Below are 20,218 nucleotides of genomic sequence, written 5' to 3'. Positions count from 1 at the left end.
GGTTACGATTACAAGGTCAAGTTGTTCAGCTCCTGGAGTCCAAACACAAAATTTGATCTCAACAAGATTGGTTTTTCACAGTACACTGTGAAAATCAATACAGCACCTATAGTTACAGCAGCTTCTTGCCAAACACAAAACAAAGATGATGAAGAAATAACTACAGCAACGTCTCTCGAGACCAAAGTGAAAATTTCGTGTATTGGTGTAATTGATGCTGATATCCCACTGACGTATAAATGGTTTTACAGGCGTGTTCGGAATGTTTCTGAGGAGGTATTAGATACAGAATGGAAACCTGCTTCTTCGCCATCATCAGGTAATTTGACAGTAAATAGATGATTTTACGTTTTATCTAAAGCTTTGTTTCCATTGTGGTTTTAAATGGGTTTTAAACACATATACTAAATTAGTCTGTTTTAATAAAAGCTGCTCGATAAAGAGAGAATTGTGTTGAAAAAAGATATTAAGTTTTTGTATTTTAAGACTGAATTGGCAATCCAGCAATGATATAAAGCAAGCGATATCAAATTATGTTTGGGTGGGAGGTCCCGTTTAGGTCTAAAATACAAATAAATTAAAGTGCTTTTTTTCAATTTTTAATACACTTAAATTCTTGTGTTGAAAATATAAACCACAACTAAACCACAGTGAGGGCCAAGCTTTGATATTTAACAAAGTGTCTCTTAATTTTTATAATCAAAGCAAGCTACAGATCTGATCATTTATTTTTTTAGCCTTGTGCTACTTTTCTATAACTAAGGCGGATTTGCTAAATTATCTAATGATGGGTTTCTACTTTCCACACTGATTCTTAAACAGGTGATGGTAAAGCCTGTATGGCTTTACCATCACCTTGGACGCTATTCTGGCAGTTTAATGTTTTGGGATTTAATAAAAATATTTGAATTTTGAATAATTTAAATGTATTTCTTTAGGCTCTTCAATGTCAGATTTGTTTTTTCTTCCTCCTGGTGAAAAAGAAATGGGCCAGCAAATTAATATCAAAGTGACCGTAACAGATGTGTTTGGTGCAACATCTGAACCCATATTTACCAAAAGCCTTACGGTGTGTTAACTTCTTCAATTTTTGTTTATTCTGATACTGGCGTGTCTTATTGTCTGGTAATGTAAAATGAATTAAAAAATTTACATTACTTTGCCACATCCAAAATACTTTCTAACATCTGTATTGACGTATTCACATTGTTTGTTCTCTTAGACAATCTGCATTAAAATACTTTTTATTTTTTTGTTGTCATAAAATCAAAATGTTGTGTTGGTCGCTGTGTGAACATCAGTTTTATGATTTCATTATTTAGGTTGTGGCTAAAGCCATGAAGAATGACCAAATTGATGAATTTTTAAATGATCCGGGTGTTCTCAACGATCCTGGTTTGATGAGTAACGTTATAAACAGTATGTTGGACAGTATGGATAGCTTCGAGGGTGCCAATCCGACTAGGGTAACATCACGTTTTCATTTTAAGCGAAATATTATTTCTTTATAATCTTTTATTGGCAACAAATTATTACAAATCGGTAAGGCTTTGGAAAAATTGACTTATGCAAAAAAAGAAATTACAAAGATTTGAATTGTGATGACGTCAGCAATTATAGAGATTACAGATACCTACGAATTTTTTGCATGTTTTGACACTACGAAAAATTAATTTCGTGATTGTTAGTATTCTTGTTGAGTAAAAAAAACTAAAATATATTGGATGGGATATTTGTCCAGAAGCCATTATGTTTTCTGTCCTTCGTAAACCTTGGAATAAAAAAGGCCTCACCATTGATGAAAATCAATATTAAACAATAATGTTGCCAATTTTAAATTTGCTACATGCTTTTAGCTCAGTGAAACTCAGTGCATGAACGTGCAATGAAGATTGTTTCATTGATGTGAACATTTTTATTTGCTGGTTTCTTTTTGTTGTTATTGATGCTAGCGTGTTTAAAGAAAGTGTTGTTTTATAATATACATATGGATTTTGTCACTGTCTCCTAAAAGATTGTACCGTTAAATCCAAATTATTTCTGTTAGTCTTTTTTTCATTCTGCTATTTCTAGATTATTAATAAAATGATAAAAATGGTATCCAGTCTGCCACTCGATTCAGATTGGTCTTGCGTGATGGCAGCTGAAACACAGGATTCTATCACCAGGACATTCTATGATCTTAAATTGAGAGATACTGACTCAGCAACAGCATTGGTAAGAGAATGTCAAGTCTACTGCAGTTCAAATTTTATACACAGAAGACAACTTAAAGAGTTATTGTTATCTAATTCCACGTTTGTTAAAGCTTGGTTTACACCTTGCTATATTTTTAGGGTTCTGAGTTTGTGCATGTAGAAATAACTAATATCAACTTAAGTTATTTTGAGCGAGTTGTTTCTCATTGATTTTGTAGAGACAGAATTTGATTATAACTGAAAATATTGCAAGGTGCTCTGAATATTTACCAATCAGAGAGTTGGAAAAGGCGACATTTCACACGTTAACTTCATCCGGAAGATATACTGCTGACCTCATTGGCAATGATGTGAGTATTGGGTTGTGATTCTGAGGAATTTTTGAACGTGTCTTTTTATAAATGTTGCAGCATTTACTTTTTCACAAGTTTATAGATTCTGTGTTTTAAGAAGAATTTGTTAATTTGCAGACAGCAAAAGCATTAGCTATTTTAGTTTCTCAACCCGAAAAAATGCGAAAAAGAAATTCAATCAATCAATAATATTTCTATCACCTTTCAAATTTAAATCCTTCTAAGTCTTTTTACTAGTTTAAACAAACATTTTTTTTGGCGAGAAATAGTTTTGACAAATGGGTGACGTAGATATATTTCACAAGAAGAATCTCCACAGTTCGGATTTAAAAAATGGTCAAATTTCGCAAATACGCGAAAATTTATTTCAAGATTGTTCTCACATTAAAACTGCAGACTTCTTCAAAAACTTAGCAAAAACGGTTTCAGTCGTCATCAGTTAACTATAGTGAGTGTCACCACCACATTTTCAAAATAATATATTTCGGCAATTTAGTCTTCAACGAATTTGCAATGGGCAATGCGAAGCGAAATGATATTATCAACAACAACAGCATCTACAATGATTTCTGGTGAACCACCATTGGCCATGTATTACAACGATGATGATTACGTAAAGTTGTCTTGCGTTGATCCAAAAGTAGCCCGCGAGAAGAATTTCGATTTGAGTGGTTTTAGAATACCGAAAAATGCAAATGAGGGTGGAAGTAAAGAATGCATTGGAGTCATAGTAAGTAATGAAGCGTACCATTGTTGTCAGTTGACTGATTTTGGGATTTCAGCTTGGTAGATATTTTAATTCTTCAGAATCTAGAACGATTACATCACAATATATTTATAATTTTCTTGATAGAGAGCGAGCTAAAACTTGACATCCTCTTTTGTCCACTATAAGAATATTTTTTATACATTTTTACAAAAGGGCATGGTTAAAGCAAGTTGTAAGGTTTAGGTCAGGTTAAGGTGTAAGAGTGATCCAAATGTATTTTTAGGTAATTTAACAAATACTGATATTATAATCTTACATACTGTTCCTTAGAACACTAAAGGGAAAAATCGATACACGTTTGATGTAACATCGACTTCTGTTTATGGAAAGACCTACGGAATGTCTTTATCTCCTGGCAGAAAGATGATCAAAGAAGTTAAGAATCTTACGGACGATCCGGTTCGTCTGGTGATGCCAATGAATGATAAGTTACCCTCTCCCGAATACCACACTGCATATTGCGAACTTGTGAGGGAAGTACATTTGTTGGATTGCAAAGTAAACTCAACTGCAATGATGATTAAAACGGTACCAGTCAACAAGAGCTTTGATGGGAATATTTTTATCTTCATCAACAAAGGTGACATTACGTAGATTTCTTTCATCAATTCAGATACTGTAGCGGATAGGATAAAAAAGATGGTAAAAAATCAAACATCTCCACTGTTCCTCCTCTCAGGCAGTATTTTAGAGTATTAAATTTTAGAGTATTATATGGCTCCCAATGGGTTGGCAACACTACATAAACAGTGCGCCGAAGTGTAGACACGAACCTGAAACCGAATGCTATTAGTACACCATCTCATCACATTATTTATTTAGGCTTTGCTCCCTCTCTCGTTTCTCACGACATCAACTGTACACTACCGAATCCATATCCAGCCAATTGGACTGATCTTTCTTGGGAAGAACAGCAGCACTTTGAAAACGAAGACAAGTGGAGGTGTTTTGTTACTGAAGATCAAATGGACCGCAAGTGCTTAGGAAGGTACGTTGAGAGATCTGTTTGCTCGTCTATATGTTGATAATATTTTTTTTATGTTTTATTTGTTTGTTTTTGTTTTGCCTGTTTTGTTTTGTTTTGTTTTGTTTGTTTTTGTTTTGTTTGTTTTTGTTTTGTTTTTGTTTTTTTGTTTTTTTTGTTGTTGCTTGTTTTGTTTTGTTTGTTTTTGTTTTATTTGTTTGTTTTTGTTTTGTTTTGTTTTGTTTTGTTTTGTTTTTGTTTTGTTTGTTTTTGTTTTGTTTTTTTTGTTTTGTTTTGATTTGTTTTGTTTTGTTTTGTTTTGTTTTTATTTTGTTTTTGTTTTGTTTTGTTTTGTTTTTGTTTTTGTTTTTGTTTTTGTTTTTGTTTTTGTTTTTGTTTTTGTTTTTGTTTTGTTTTTGTTTTTGTTTTTTTTTTGTTTTTTTTTATGTTTTTTTTGCTTGTTTTGTTTGTTTTTGTTTTGTTTTGTTTTGTTTTGTTTTGTTTTGTTTTGTTTTGTTTTGTTTTGTTTTTGTTTTGTTTTGATCGTGTTTGTTATTAGTCTCCTTCGGATTATGTTCGTCTTAATTTTAGTTGCTGGGCTTTTTTATAGATGGGTAGCTGGTGTGGTTTACTATACGAATTCCACTAATCACACTGAATACATCAAATCAAGAGAACTCTCACTTACAAAAGCATCGTGCGCACCACTCAACTACACTTTTATGTTCTATTCAAGAGCTTGTCTGTTTTATGATGAGGAAACTGAGATGTGGTCTGGTAAAGGATGCAATGTAGGTTCAATGCTGCATGTTTTTTTATAAAAATTAAAAATAGGGGAAGTATTTTTTGCCGGTAGACATTTTTTCAGTTCTCTTTTTTTCCTTGTTTCGCGAGGAGAAATTTTTAGCGAATCAGGTGTTTACATATTTTTTGCGAGAATTAACGAGGGAAAGGAAAAACGAATAATACTAATAACAAGACCTAAAGAGTCTCTTTCCTTTTGCTATTTTAATAAATTCGCGAAATGGTAAAATTAAGATATATTTTCGTGTGACTTTGATAAATTTTAAAAGTTGAGAGGATTATTTAGATTTTGTTGTGCAGTGTTGTATGAAAGAAAGTGTGCAGGACTCCTCACAATAAAATAATTGACATTCTGTCATAGATGAGTTTGTTTTTGTCTTACAGCGAATTGTATACCCACTTGATGATAACCATCCGAACGACAATTACTATTACGAGGTGTCTATTCAAACTGGATTCGACATGAATGCTGCTACGACTGCAGATGTTTTCATTATACTCCAAGGAAGCGAAAACGAACTTGCACCTAAAAAATTGCACAATCCAAACAGAAGCTGTTTTAATAGAGGTGAAATTGATTATTTCTTGATAGCTGCTCCCCGCAGTGTAGGTCGTCTGGAATCTGTGGAGATATGGCATAATAATGCTGGAGAATCTCCTGGCTGGTATCTACAACAAGTACAGGTACTGATTATTATCATCTTACTGTATTGAAGATATTAAGGCGACAGCTTGGAAGGTTCTCTTGTAGTGTAGCAGACTATATGTAGCATTCATTCATTCATTCATTCATTCATTCATTCATTCATTCATTCATTCATTCATTCATTCGTTCGTTCATTCGTTCATTCATTCATTTATTTATTTATTTATTCATTCATTCATTTATCTGTTCATCCATTCACGCATTTATTCTGGCTTTGTGTGATTTTTTATCATTAATTTCTTCTCAAGGTGCGCGACGTTCAAAGAGACGTCACGTCGATATTTGTTTGCGACAAATGGCTCGACGTGGCAGAGGACGATAACTCCATTATTAGAACTGTGCCGTTAGCTCGCAAAGAAGATCTGCTGGAGTTTAGTTACGTGTTTTACAACACAATTCGACGCGATATTTACGACGGTCATATCTGGCTTTCTGTTTTCACGAAGCAAGCCCAGAGTACCTACACAACTGTTCAAAGACTTAGCACATGCCTTTCTCTGCTCTTGATGTTTATGTTATGCAATGCTATGTTTTACAACGTTGATAGTAAGTTCAGTTATTTAATTCTTATGTGTTCGTGTTTTTTTTTTCTGCAAGTGTAGCGGAGTTAATACAGTCAAGGCTGTACATAGCGGACACTAGAGTGACAAAAGAATACTCTGCTTTTTACCGTTGTCCGTTATGTACAGGTGTCTGCTACGTGGAGGAGGTGTTTGACCGTAAATGGTGCATGAAAATGTCTTTGTACGGGTGCAGGCTACATAGCATGTCTGCTATATACAGACTTGACTGTACAAACCATTGTTTTCTAGTTTGCTTTAAATTATGAAATAGTTAAGAATCCTTATAATTCTTTTCTCCAGGTATTCTATGCCTGATCCTCTCATCCCAAAATTCTATCGCTCGTATATGTTATATTTAATGCCGGTTTCCGTTAACGTAAAAGTGTTGTACAACAGTCGCATAATAGTCATACGACAGTCGCATAACAATCACCGTTACCACTAATCGAAACACATGTCGTACAACAAATCTGTACAAAAGTTAAAAAAAACTGTCACACGGCAGTTAATAGAAACAGACCTTTAACAGAGAACATATAGGTAGAACATCGTCGATTCTTTCTAACAACGTCAACATTCTCTTTTAGATCTTCCTCCTCCTGCTGAGGTGTACAGGATTGGACCTTTGAAGATTTCCATCGATCAAGTTAGGATTGGGTTCTCCACTGCAGTGATTATTATACCTATTCACCTTCTTATCGTCCTCTTGTTTAAGACAGCTAGTCCCAAACCAGATAAAAATGCACAAAAATATGGACCTGAAGAAGGAACTGAGGTCACGCCGACCGATGCTGAGAAAGGTATGAGAAACAAAGATTGATATGTGTTAAAAAATTTTTGTGTGTGTGTGTATACTGAAACTTTATTATGGTCCAATAACTTGATATTTTCTCTAAGCTGCACATCTCTCTAGCTGCTTTATTATCTTTGTGATGTTTTTATTCCAGGCAACGTCACACCAGTTGAAGCCACTCCAGTTAAAGCTGACCCACCGCAGAAAGAAGTTGCAAGACAAAAACACAACGCAGCCCTACGTTTCTTGCAATTTATTTTATTCTCTGGTCGCACGGATGAAAATCAGAAACGTCCTCTACCGTACTGGACACTTTACATCGCTTACATTCTTGTTTTCTTAACTACGATGGTTAGCGCTTTCTTCGTTATGTTGTATGGCTTCTCGTTTGGAAAGGATATTTCAGAGAAGTGGGTGGTCACGTTACTGGTGTCGTTGTTCGAGTCGTTCTTCTTGTTCCAGCCCATCAAGGTGAGAGGCGTTATTGTTGTCATCGTACTTTAAGGAAAATTAGTTTTCGCGAAAATTATTTGAAATTCGCGAAAATTAATTCCCGCAGAATTCGGATTTTTTTCCTTGTTTAGAAAACAATTTAAACTAATTATTTTTTTTCTAATTTCAGCAGTCTTTATTTTATATCTCCTACATAAAAGCCCTTTAAAAACGGTATACATTGATAAATTGATAAATTACAAATTCTTTTTTCGTAAAATTCGCGAAATTTAATTCCCGAGAAATGTTGAAAATTTAAATTTTGATATTCAAATTTCTTAACGAAAATTAATTCTGTTAAGGTAGTTTCTGTCGTCATTGTTGTTGTTGTTGTTGTTGTTGTTGTTGTTGTTGTTGTTGTTGTTGTTGTTGTTGTTGTTGTTGTTGTTGTTGTTGTTGTTGTTGTTGTTGTTGTTGTTGTTGTTGTTGTTGTTGTTGTTGTTGTTGTTGTTGTTGTTGTTGTTGTTGTTGTTGTTGTTGTTGTTGTTGTTGTTGTTGTTGTTGTTGTTGTTGTTGTTGTTGTTGTTGTTGTTGTTGTTGTTGTTGTTGTTGTTGTTGTTGTTGTTGTTGTTGTTGTTGTTGTTGTTGTTGTTGTTGTTGTTGTTTTCTAGAGGTAGCATTTTACATTTTTTTAGGTTTTGATATTATCTATAATCTTTGCCGTGTTTATAAAAGAACCTGAACGAAATTTGCAACATATCGAACAATACGTACTAGATGGAAAATTACCAAATGCAAGAGGTAATAGTATTTTTATTCTCGCTTCACTAACAGTGAATAGTTTCAATACTCAAATTGTCACATTCACCTCATAACTAAGAGACCTTTTTACTCCCCTATTTTTTCTTTATTCGTGTGTATAAAGTCTTATAACCATTGTCAACAATAATGTAAGACACAGTGTAATAACGATAAAAATTGAATTTATTTATTTATTGTACAGAATTAACCGAGGAAGAAGAAGAAGAAAAGAAAATGGAATTTCGATTACCTAACGAGAAACGACAGGAAGAAGCACGACATCAAAGAATGAAGGTAGCTAACTTATTTCAATCAATATTTGAATGTCTTGCCAGTTTTGCTGGAGTTATAAGAAAAGTGTCTCGTTTCTAAGCATCTGTATGTCGCGCACACGTGTTTTTTTGTATGGGAAATCAAGGCAGATGTCTCACTTAAATGATTTTCTTAACTTCTGCAATTCAGGTTTTGAAGGAAGACAAACTGTAATGTTTTGGTTAAGCACCTGTTAAGTTTTAAAGTACCACGAGATTTTCTTCTGAAATCGAAATGTCAACGGATAAAGCCCTTGTTTTTTTTTCAACAGGGTTAAATGAAGCCACTAGAGCGTAGTAGTCCCTTTTAATCAGCAAAACAAACAAATAAACAAATAAACAAACAAACAAGCAAAGGTAGTATGTAATGGACATTTCGTGCTCAATCTTACTCTCGTGTTGTTTTGAACTATAGGAAAAAGTACTGAAGGCGATGGTGCGCGAAATCATTATCCACCTCGCTTACGTCGTGCTAGCATCAGTTGTCTGTTACGCAGCGGTTGATCCGAATTCTTATCAGCTTTACGACGGAATCCAAAAACTTATGATTGACAACGGCGTCACGAGAGAGTATTTTAACAACAAGGCTTACATGTTGGAAGATATCGAACCTGATGGTAAAACAAAGAGAGATGTCAAACCAGCTATGGAGGTATGTTGAGTTATTACAAGCTCGTGAGCTTGTATTAAAACGCAAATGTGTCCTACAAGAATGGAAATTTTTGCCTCTCTGAGCACCGACACGGGAGTCGTCGTGTGTTCGAATCTCATCTTGGTAACTATTTTTACTTTTTTTTCTTTTTTCTTTTTTAAAAAGATAAGACAAGTGTTCAAAACACTTGTTTAACTAACTAGTAAATAAAGGTGTTTCCACCAAACTTTTTAAAAGTGAATGTAGGCAGAATTAACTGAATTAATGAATTTCGCAAATTTTGGGGTTTGTGGGTTTGTGGTCTTTCTTCTTCCTGTCAGTCGGTTCACCCAAGACGGACCCATCGAAAATTAAAAGTTCGAGGAATTTTCCGTTCATGAAGGTCTCACAAATCAATTTTGAAAAATAAGTGTGTAACAAATATTATTGCGTATCTGAATAGTAAAATATGTCGTGTCTAACTTCGTAACAAAAATCCCAATTTGATAGACAGCTTTTTGTAAACTTTATTCGCGAGGTTGTTTGCGTATATCATACGTCTTGTTGTATTTTTAGAAGCCACGTGGAGGAGAATAAAAACACGGTTTAGTACAAAATGGCGTCTATTCTCCATTTACGTTTTGCTCAACCGTTTGAAAACTTCTTCTTGTGGTCTAAGAGTGTCTGTAATTCTACAGTAATTTTAGTTTCAAACGTTTTCTAATGAGTTTCTTAGCTAAATAAAATTTAGATGGAAAAAAGTTAAATGTCAATAAATGTGCAGAACCTTTTTTAGAAAGTTTCATGTAACAAAGTTTTATGGTTCCGAAAAAAACATGTATCCGTCAAGCCACGGTGTTTTTGTTAAATGTGCTTTACAATTCACGACAGCGAATAACACAAAGAAGAAGCAAACGGATAGAACAGTCATTTCTGCTTTGGATTCATTTTTTCCGTTTTTACATTCTGGGTGTAATTCCTGAAACCTATTTCCTACAACTTAAAACCATTTCGCTAAAATGGATACGCCCAAACGCAGCCATGCTTTGTTAAAAGATGCCTTCTTGTTTTGAAAGATTTTTAGTGCTTTTCGTTGTATGTTCCTATCACTTTAAGTTCTTCGTAAACCAAATTGTTAATGTTGCATGTTGCGGCCATTTTCACACTCCACTCAAATTGACAGCCGAGGGTATTGGTCATGTAATTATTGCAAAGGAGACAGGCAAAAGTTTTGTTTATAAAAAGTTAAGCTTTCTACATTAGAAAAGCTGGGCATTGTGAGTTAAAAGGTTTTTTTCGATTTTTTTTCAACGTTTTAATTATTTTGCACTTTGAAACCTAAAAATTTCCTGTTTTTCACGAGCGTGCTTAGATTTGAAGTTATATACAGCATATAATATTTTCAAATGATAAGTTATTATAATGGTTTGTTTGACTCTTATATTGTTCTTCTTTAGGTGAGTAATCGCTTGGATTGGTTTGACTGGGCGAGGTATTCAGTAATTGAATACTTGTTTCCTACTGGTTGGTATAATGGAAACAAGGACTACAAACCTGGTTTCGTAGCAGACAATGAAGCATCTAAAATATTGGCTATGGCAAGATTTCGAATGCTTAGAGCAAAAAACAGTAAGTGAAAAGAGGATATAACGATACTTACTCGAAACTTTCTGGAAGCTTACTTGAAACTTACTCGAAACTTTCTGGAAGCTAACTCGAAATTTAGTTGAAGCGTACTTAAAACTTACTCGAATCTTTCTGGAAGCTAACTTGAAATTTACTTAAAGCGTACTTAAAACTTGCTCAAACTTACTCGAAGTTTGCTCAAAATGTTTTTCTATCTACCTTTTTTTAGTGCTCTTAGATACAGATCACTCTCCATTACAACTAGGACCATTGCAACCTTGATCCCAGGGCCTGTAGCGGTTTTTGATATAAGGGTAAAACATCCTCATATTAAAAAACGCTACAGGCCCTGAAATCTAGTTTGGGATCATTGCTATCCTCCCAGATTATAATAAGAAAGAATCTATCAAGTTAAGCGTTAGACACAGCATTCCTTTACCAAAGCTTTATGTGTTTTTATTTTTTAGTGTCTTGCACCAAACACGAAGTATTCGAACATTTAATCCGGTTGTGCATTGCGGGTTATAGCACTGCGGTGGAAGATACCGAAACTTACAATACTGGTTGGAGACCGCTTAACCCGAATAGTACAGCTCAAGAAATTGAGCGAAAAGCTTTCCGGAAAAATAAACGTGAAGCTATGTATTTGGGTTTAGAGAACCCGTGGCAACATCAATGTAAGTTGAACCTCGTATTAAAGTATTCGCTGCGGGAGACTGCGTATTTGTTGACTTTTAACTGCGGAAGGCTGCGTATTTGTGAAGTATTTGCTGCAGAAGGCCGCGTATTTGTAGAATTTTAACTGCGGGAGGCTGCGTATTTGTGAAGAATTCGCTGCGGAAGACTGCGTATTTGTGAATTGTTAAATGCAGAAGGCTGCGTATTAGTGAATTGTTTGTGGAGGGGGGCTGCGTATTTGTGGCAGGAGGCTGTGTATTTGTGAATTGTTTGTGGCGGGAGGCTGTGTATTTGTGAACTGTTTGCGGCGGAGGCTGCGTATTTGTGAATTGTTTGCGGCGGGAGGCTGCGTATTTGTAAAGTATTTGCTGCGATAGGCGGCGTATTTGTAAAGTATTTGCTGCGATAGGCGGCGTATTTGTGAATTGTTTAACGCGAAAGGCTGCGTATTTGTGAATTGTTAAACGCGGAAAGCTGCGCGTCCATATGCTAAGGATGCATGAAATATGTACGAAAGCCGAAAATCGCCTTCGAAATCATCGGCGGCCTAAAAACTAGTGTTGAATTATTGCTCTGTTTTATAGCATCCGCTGAACTGAATAACTTCCCACTGTTTGCGAAGTTTGGAACCTACAGTGGCGGTTCATACTCAGTTAGCATTGGACCAACCAAAAAAGTGGCAAAAAAAATTGTGCGCAACATGAAAGATAATTTCTGGATCGATCGCTTCACTAGAGCTATAATATTGGAAGCCAACATCTACAACGCAAATACTAACCTTATGCTTATGGTGACTTTTGCTCATGAAATCCTTGCTACAGGCGGTTGGGAATACTTCAGCAATGTAAAAGCCATCCGATTGTACCGATACGTAGGCGGGGTGCCAAACTTAATACTGTTATTTGATTTCATATTCGTGTTTGTTACATTTGTGGGATTGTACAAGATGATTCGAGGAATAAAACGAAACGGCTGCAGTAACTACTTGAGCGATTTCTGGAATCTGTTACATACTATAGTTACACTCAGCGCACTCGGTGCGATCTGTCTCACGTTTGGTCGTTTGTTTGCTGTGAAAACCGCTGTGTATACCTACTCACAGGAACCGGAAAAATTTGTCAGCTTCAGCATGGTGGATCAGATGGAAAACTTTGTCATGGCTTTCCTTGGATTCGTCTTGTTTTTCACCAATATAGAGTATCTGCGCATCATGCGTTTCAACAAAAGTATTGCCAACATGACGAAAACAATGAAAATTCTCGGAACTCCCCTCATGTCGTTCGGTATGACGTTCATCATCATTTTTATGGCGTATGTATCATTCTGCCACTGTATTTTCGCGGACAAGCTACAAGACTTCAACTCGCTCAAAACAAGTTTCGTGGCTCTCACAAACATGTTTATGGGAAGTTTTGACATTTACGCTTATCTTGATAATGCTCCCATCTTTGGGCCGATCATGTTCTTTTCTTACATGCTGGCCATTCAAATGATCATGATTAATATGTTTGTCGGCATCATATGTGACGCGTTTGCCGAAGTAGGAGAGCAGGAGGATAACGAAGAAAAACCAAGCGTCCTGTCGTTCATGGCTAATCGAGTTAAAAGTTTAGCTGCTCCTAAAGGTGCTATGAGTGAGTGGCATTTTTTTTTATTTCTTATTATTTACTCCTACAGAGGGTTAGATGCACCCGTCGTTCTCCCCACTTTTCCTTTGCGCCTTTCATTCCGCCTAACACAACGGTTTTTATTATGAAACGCCTGCGATTGTATTTTCGTTGTCTCGATTTTATATGGTTGTTTATATTGTCTTTTTATATTCCAGCCGCCTCCGGTGTGGATCCGATATACAGTGACTGGAAAGACGAATGGGATGTAATGATGGAGAGGTTTGAAGAGCGCGCCGATAACTGCGTCTATTTAATGAGAAATTTTGAAGGGGAAGAAATCAGACAAATAAAATGGTTTAGTGAGGAGGAAGCAGATATTCGAAAGAAAAACGCCTTGGCCGCTATTTTGGGCACTGATTTCTACGTATACGACTCAGAGGTGTGTATATTAGTTCACTAGTTTTAAGTGTATCATTTAGTGTGTGACAGACCTGATGTAATAGCCGTGGAGATCTGTTAAATTCCTGCACTACTTGACGAAAATACTGCACAAAAATACCCTATTTCGCATTTTACATATGCTTATTGCGACCAGGGCTCAAAATGGCAAAAATAGGTTTGGCAAAAATAAGTTCCGCAAAAGTTTTTCCCCCAAGGTGCCAATATAATTTACAGACAATGTATTCTTTTTCCCTGATTAAAACACAAGGAACAATGGATAAATATCTTCTTAAGACTGAAATTTCCGCAGCCTTGATTGTTGTGATTGTTTAGAATCAACCTCGTCCCAGGGATTCTTGCCTATTTAAAGTCAGCGGCCGCCAAGAACACTAGCGGTTTCACATCAGGCAAAAACGTGGGACGAGGATGTTTTAAACTTCCCAAAGTATGAGAACAAAATAAGAATAATTTTCAAGCTGAACATGTATAAAAAATAACACCTCAGGCTAAAGTCAAATTTCTCTAGTTCTGATAAGAAAAAGTACGTTGTCGCGCCGTGATATTCATGCCTACCATCGTCCCCAGGGTCGTCTTCTCTCATATCAAAAAGACAAAAAAAAACCCTGGGGACGAGGGTGATTCATGCTGCCAGATAATCATGAATCTCTCTCTATTAGCGAAAACACAACACATTTTTCTATCATTGATTTTTGTTTTTATTAAATTCAGTTTTGTGATGGTTTGCATGCATTGGAAACGAAGTTGCGAAATATGTCTCCGGCTGAGACAAAAGTTTTTTTGAAAGCAGCGTCCATCAAAAGAAAAGAAGAACGCGAAGAACTGGAACGAATGGAAAACGAAGCTGAAACGTCGGACGTTTCTGAAGAAGATGATGATGATGAAATTGAAGATTAATAAATTGTTCTGACGTATTCAGTTTTCGTAAATGTCTTGTGTTGACGTCAAGATTTTGAACCATTCAACCTAGCATATTATTTTGCATTAAAATTTTCGTTTTGTTTTTCTTTTATAATTTATTGCACAACAAAGTAATCTGCGTAGGAGACTTTGTTCTTTTACCCCTTGTTTGTTTTTCTAGTTTTTTTGTGTGCTGTTTGAAGTTAAACTACTGAAATACCTTATCATCGGTAAAAAAAAAACGTTTTCAGCCAGTTGCAATATAGGCACACCAGCACGTCAGTTTTTACCAAACTCGACCCCAAGACTTTTTTTACGCATAACGTAATAAAAAGTAGAACACGATTATTTCCTTATGACGGCGTGTGAAATTGTATTCTGTATATTACGAAACGGAAACTGTAAAAAAATTATTTGCTCACATAAATCCCTGCACTGCTTTATTAACCTTGTTTCCAGGCCATTTGTAAAAAAGGCTTAGGAGCTAAGAGAACCTGCGGGCAAGGTATTGCTGTATAAAACACCGATTTAGTTAATAATTATTTATATCGACAAAGTTTAATTACTTTTTCTTCTTTTGATTGTGTCCCACTTCGTCCACAATCATTTTTTTTCGCACCTGGATGGTGAGATTGGCGCGAAACTCAGAAAGAATTCAACTCGAGTGATTGTAAAAAAATGCAGTTCTTTTGTTGAGAAAAATAAGTACATGTAAGACGCAAGTCAACTCCCAAAAAATAACTGAGGTTGGGAGAACTAATTGTTGGCAAAGTTATTTTTTGTTAAAATTGACATGTATATTGGCAATAAGGTAAAATATTTTCCGAAATAATTCTTGTTCTTAACCTAAGGAAGAAATTCAGGTTTAAAAAGTTCTTAATGTTCTACGCATTTCCTGGCGAAGTCAGCCTCCACGATTTTTTTGTCTTTTTTTATTTATATTCTGCGCGTTTGATTGGTTAATAAAAAAAATATGCCCGAAAACAATAGTGCAACTTAGCGCGTGCAATACAACAAAATCGCACTGCGATCTTTAATAAACGATATTTTCTATACTATTTCCATCTACGCTGCTTTCTTTGTTTCAACTATCTGGTCAATTTTCCTGACAGCACACATAGGTACAATTAGGTTAAGGTTTCCGTTGAATTTAATAATTATTATCAAAAGCAAAATGCTCGTTTGATATTTTTAAAGATCCAATAAGTAAGGTATCCGGTAGATAAATTGATGGACAAAAAACAAAGTTAAATTTGACAAAAATACAAATATCTTAATGTTAGAAAAGTTTGTCATATTCACTGATTGTGTCCATCCTTTCATCAACCTAATCAGCATCATCGAATTGTCCTACAGCAGGGACAAAACGTTGACTCCTTGCTGGAAGTATTTGCTGTGTTACACTTTTGTAAACAAACGAATCGTATTGCGCTGTTCCACTGAACGCTTGGTGAGCCGGTGGATACCTGTTGATTGAGTTTTGAAAAGCGTCTATCGCGCTGGAGTTTTTAAATCGCCGTTCGTTACAAGTTTCGATAACTTTATTGTATTGAGTTTCCTGTTCGATTTCGTCGTCCCAGTCTTCTTCACAGGGGTCAGTTTTGTCGTTTGTTTTTGTTTTTGTTTTGGTTGCCAAGGGGATATTATATGCTACCCAATCATCATCGTCTAATTGCTCTGGTTGTTCAGCCGCAACATTCTTTCTAACATCAGGACCTAAATATATTTGCATCTATTAAAGTGCATCAATTTTTGGACTAAAAAAATTCTGACAAAGTATTTTCAGACTTATTTTAAGTCATAAAATTTTACAACAAATTAAAGTTTTTGTATTGTTGTTTATTTATTCTTTAACACTTTTCTTCAATATAATATGAAGTGTAGAAGCAGATGAAAAAGAAAACAAAATGGCGATTCTGACCATAAGACGTGATAGTGATAACTTAAAACTGTTCATAGACTATATTTTAAAAAACAAAAAAAAAAAGATTTGAGGTAATTTCAGACCTTTTCAAACGTTTCTTTTGTCCAAAATTTTGTTCCCTGAAATTTTTTGCGCTTGATGTATAGTTACTTGCGGTATGCATTGTAACGTAACGTAATAATTCGAGAGAAAAAATTTTTGTGAGTCTTTTAAGCCTTTTCACACTATTCAAAACGACAGACCATGCTGTTAAATTACAACACATTACCAGTATGTGATCTCCACATAGACATTCCACGTTTGACAGCCATCTTTAAAGCTTGTTCATTCCAAGGTTCTTCTTCACCTTCCTCCTCTTCTTTCTCATTTTCTTTTTCGATTTCGCCATTACAGAGTATATCAATCACGGTAGTCGATTGTAGTTTATCAGGTCTAGTTTTACCACGCCAGTTGTTCTTCAAGGTTGGATCCCTCTCTGGGTAAGAGTTCCCTATATGGTTAAAATAATTTCTGATGTATATAAACTGTTTTTAGGTTGTAAACATTTATGTGACATTTATACTCTGCATTTGAGAAAGATTTTTTAGGTAGAAGGTAGTGTTTAATCAACACCAGTATGATGCAATATTTTTTAGGCACCATCTTATTGACAGCAAATACAAAATGCTGAACTTGGAGGAGTCGAGCAATACAGCACTTCTAACATCATGTCTAAGATATTCGTGTTTTTTGCTACGCATCATGAAAAAACTTTCCTGAATGTTATTTAAGATGATTTAAATTCGAACATCATTTCACCTTAAATCAATTTCCTGGTCCTTGTCAATATTTTTTACTTCTAGAGAATTTATTTATTGGAAACATTTTTTGTTATGTTTCATATTGTCGTGGTTAATGGTTCTTTGAAATATGCAAACGAACATTGCAAAGACAAAAACATCTTTCAAAATTTCAAAATAGCAAATGGCCCTTATTATCACCATTGCAAAATTGACTTTCAAGTTATACAACAAGAAACTATATATACATATACATAATATCAATCAAGAAAATAGACTAACCTGGAGTAATCTTTGGCACATTTGATAAATCAAAAGCAAAATCATTCTGATCTAGATCTAAACGTTTTAAGCCACGCAGCTTTTTCAGAACTTTTGGTAACTCAGTTAATTTATTATGGAACAAATCTAGTGACTGTAGATTTCTAATTTTTCCAATTGAATCAGGTACTTTTCGCAATAAATTGCTATCTAATCTAAGGTCAATTATTTTGTGCAAATTGCCGATGTCTTCAGGTAATTCCTTTAACAGGTTCTTTGAAAGCTGTAAAAAGGTTAAATTCACCAAACTGCAGAAGGAATCAGGCAAATATTCCAACATATTCTGACCTAAATCCAACCACGACAGTTGTAGGAGCTGTCCAAAGTCCTTTGGTAGTTTTGCTATTTGATTTTCATTTAAGTTCGCTTTATTAAGATTTTTTAATAAACAAAATGATTCTGGCAAGATGTTCAGCCAATTCCCATTTTGAAAGTTGCTTCGCTCCAATTCTGATATTGTACTTCCAATGTGGATGACTTCTAGTTCACTAAGATGACCAAAATCTTTAGACAACGACGTCATAAAATTGGCCCCAACTTCCAATATTTTTAGCCTTTTAGAATGATTGCAAAACTCATCACCAAACGGTTCACAGTGTAGTAAGTTATCTGACAATAAAAGTTCTGTGATATTGTACAAGTGGCTAAACCAAACCGGCACAGACTTTATTGCATTGTTTTCCAGATAAAGTTTTTCAATAACAAAAGCACTTTCAAATTTTTCTGGAAGTTCTTCAACCTTGTTGTGAGATAAATCAAGTATGGTAAGACACTGAAGTTTTGAAAAACTTTCAGGAAGGCTTTCAATACAATTTGAATTTAAATTCAAAACTTTTAAAGCTTCGCAATCTCCAATATCCTTTGGTAATGCCACAAGTTTGTTGTTACTAATTTCAAAGATAGTCAACGCAACCATTTCATCCCAGCCATTGGGAAGTACTTTTATTTCATTCTCGTCCAGGTAAAGTTCCTTAAGCGTATGCAGCAATGTAATGCTAGATGGAATACTTTGAATATTATTTCCAATTGCTGATAAATACTGTAGAGATTCAAATCTTCCAAGCTTATCAGGCAAATTATAAAGGCAGTTTTCGTTTACAACTAGCTTCTCAAGTTTTGTTAAATCTGTCAGCTCATTAGGTAAATATGTTAATTCATTCCCAATTATACTTAATTCAACAAGATTTTTAAGTTTATTGACTTCACAAGGCAGCTTTTGCAAATCATTATGATCCAATATAATTGTTGTAAGCCGGCCAATTGGTAACTGAAAAACTTGCATAGGAAATTCTTCAATGCTACTTGATGAAAAATCTAATTCGTCATTTTCCATACATGCACAAAATAACGAACATACTTCGTCAATTTCTGAAATTTCCTTCATAACAGTCACATGTGCAGTCTGTAAAGATAAAATAAAGTATTAAAATAGTATTAATAGTATTAAAATACATACAATCCTTTATTTTGCAAAGAACAAAGTATGTATATATATCTGGAAATTTAATGTCCTAGGAAATTCCATCCTGATGACTGACTAGAAAATTACATCACAAGCATTCCTCAACTTGCCTGCCTGCCACACCTTGTGAACAGTAAATGGCTCAAAATGGGCTGACATTATACATTAAAGTGTGTCAGAGTGGGGAGTCAAACCTGCAAATTATGATAAAAATTTGGAATCTATTTTAACTTTTCATCATGTAAAAATCCCGTGGTTACCACACATTGTGGATTTTTACACAAGTGAGAGAGTTATACAAAGCTAAAATTCTAAAAAGTAGAAGTTCTTTTTCTATAATTTATAACCTGCTTTGGTGCATTTTAATATACCAAATCCATGACTATATATAGTTTTTACTATATAGGAGTTAACTGCAGTCTTGTATTAAAAATTTAATATTGACCCTGTTTGTTCTTATGTTGTGTTCTGGTTGCATCACTTTTTCTTTATCAGATTGCCACTCTTTTTATAGATTCAAATGTGATAAAATTTGAGGAATTTTGATTAGAATTTTTTTGAACAACCTTTTTTGAGATGTCAGCATTTTTACAAAGAAACTAAAGACAAACTAAGGACTTTCTTCAATTTTTTTTTTAAAAAAAATTGAGGCTGCTGACTCGCTGAAAGGGCTGTATATATGTGAGAGCCGCTGTTTTTTTTTTCAAGATTTTTGTCTGTAATCGCCTGGGCCCGTCCGAAACCGCCCAAAATGCAACGTGTTCTAGCTTTTTGTTCTCATTTAAATTTTGTTGAAAGAAGGAATGCGCTATTTCGTCATTGTACTCTCAGTTTATTATTTGCGGGGCAGCTATTATGGAATAAATGATATAAAAAACTCTTCCACTACCACTGGCTGCTAACATTAAAGGGGCTACGGAACGGCTGTTGTTTTTCGACTTTAGTGACGAAAGTCGAGCTGATGGCAGCGAAAAACCAGCATGTATGTAATTTACAGACTCAAACATGTAGATAAATTTAAATTTTTTATCTTCTCCAGCCTTGGTCACGTTTTCATCCAGAATGAGTCTTGCTGAAATATTTCTTTGTAATATATATACTTTTCAAAAAAAATATTGAACCAGTGAGCAAAGT

General features: G+C 34.8%; 2 protein-coding genes across 2 annotated transcripts in view; one reads left to right on the top strand and one right to left on the bottom strand.

Annotated features, from left to right (window-relative positions):
* LOC130649646 (uncharacterized) overlaps positions 1-15,154 on the top strand; it is a 36,068-nt gene extending 20,914 nt beyond the window's left edge. The window contains exons 15-35 of the mRNA XM_057455976.1: positions 2-319; positions 939-1,069; positions 1,323-1,466; positions 2,074-2,217; positions 2,417-2,548; positions 3,048-3,281; positions 3,591-3,900; positions 4,143-4,308; positions 4,895-5,075; positions 5,473-5,772; positions 6,043-6,340; positions 6,945-7,157; positions 7,305-7,621; positions 8,278-8,383; positions 8,586-8,677; positions 9,110-9,346; positions 10,783-10,954; positions 11,419-11,628; positions 12,214-13,263; positions 13,455-13,678; positions 14,410-15,154. Coding sequence (XP_057311959.1) covers positions 2-319; positions 939-1,069; positions 1,323-1,466; positions 2,074-2,217; positions 2,417-2,548; positions 3,048-3,281; positions 3,591-3,900; positions 4,143-4,308; positions 4,895-5,075; positions 5,473-5,772; positions 6,043-6,340; positions 6,945-7,157; positions 7,305-7,621; positions 8,278-8,383; positions 8,586-8,677; positions 9,110-9,346; positions 10,783-10,954; positions 11,419-11,628; positions 12,214-13,263; positions 13,455-13,678; positions 14,410-14,595 — 5,165 coding nt within the window. The 3' untranslated portion in view covers positions 14,596-15,154. The remainder of the gene's footprint in view (position 1; positions 320-938; positions 1,070-1,322; positions 1,467-2,073; positions 2,218-2,416; positions 2,549-3,047; positions 3,282-3,590; positions 3,901-4,142; positions 4,309-4,894; positions 5,076-5,472; positions 5,773-6,042; positions 6,341-6,944; positions 7,158-7,304; positions 7,622-8,277; positions 8,384-8,585; positions 8,678-9,109; positions 9,347-10,782; positions 10,955-11,418; positions 11,629-12,213; positions 13,264-13,454; positions 13,679-14,409) is intronic.
* Positions 15,155-15,755: 601 nt separating this feature from the next.
* On the bottom strand, positions 15,756-19,054 carry LOC130649647 (leucine-rich repeat protein SHOC-2-like). Its single transcript, XM_057455977.1, has 3 exons — positions 17,584-19,054; positions 16,791-17,012; positions 15,756-16,314 (listed from the first exon to the last, which is right to left on the bottom strand). The coding sequence occupies exons 1-3, from the start codon at positions 19,004-19,006 to the stop codon at positions 15,926-15,928; spliced, it is 2,034 nt and encodes a 677-aa protein (XP_057311960.1). The 5' UTR covers positions 19,007-19,054; the 3' UTR covers positions 15,756-15,925.
* Positions 19,055-20,218: the final 1,164 nt, after the last annotated feature.

This window comes from Hydractinia symbiolongicarpus, chromosome 7, assembly GCF_029227915.1.
Source record: "Hydractinia symbiolongicarpus strain clone_291-10 chromosome 7, HSymV2.1, whole genome shotgun sequence".
NCBI lineage: Eukaryota > Metazoa > Cnidaria > Hydrozoa > Anthoathecata > Hydractiniidae > Hydractinia > Hydractinia symbiolongicarpus.
The sequence above is the reverse complement of the archived record's forward strand: the minus strand, read 5'-3'. Positions and strand labels throughout refer to the sequence as shown.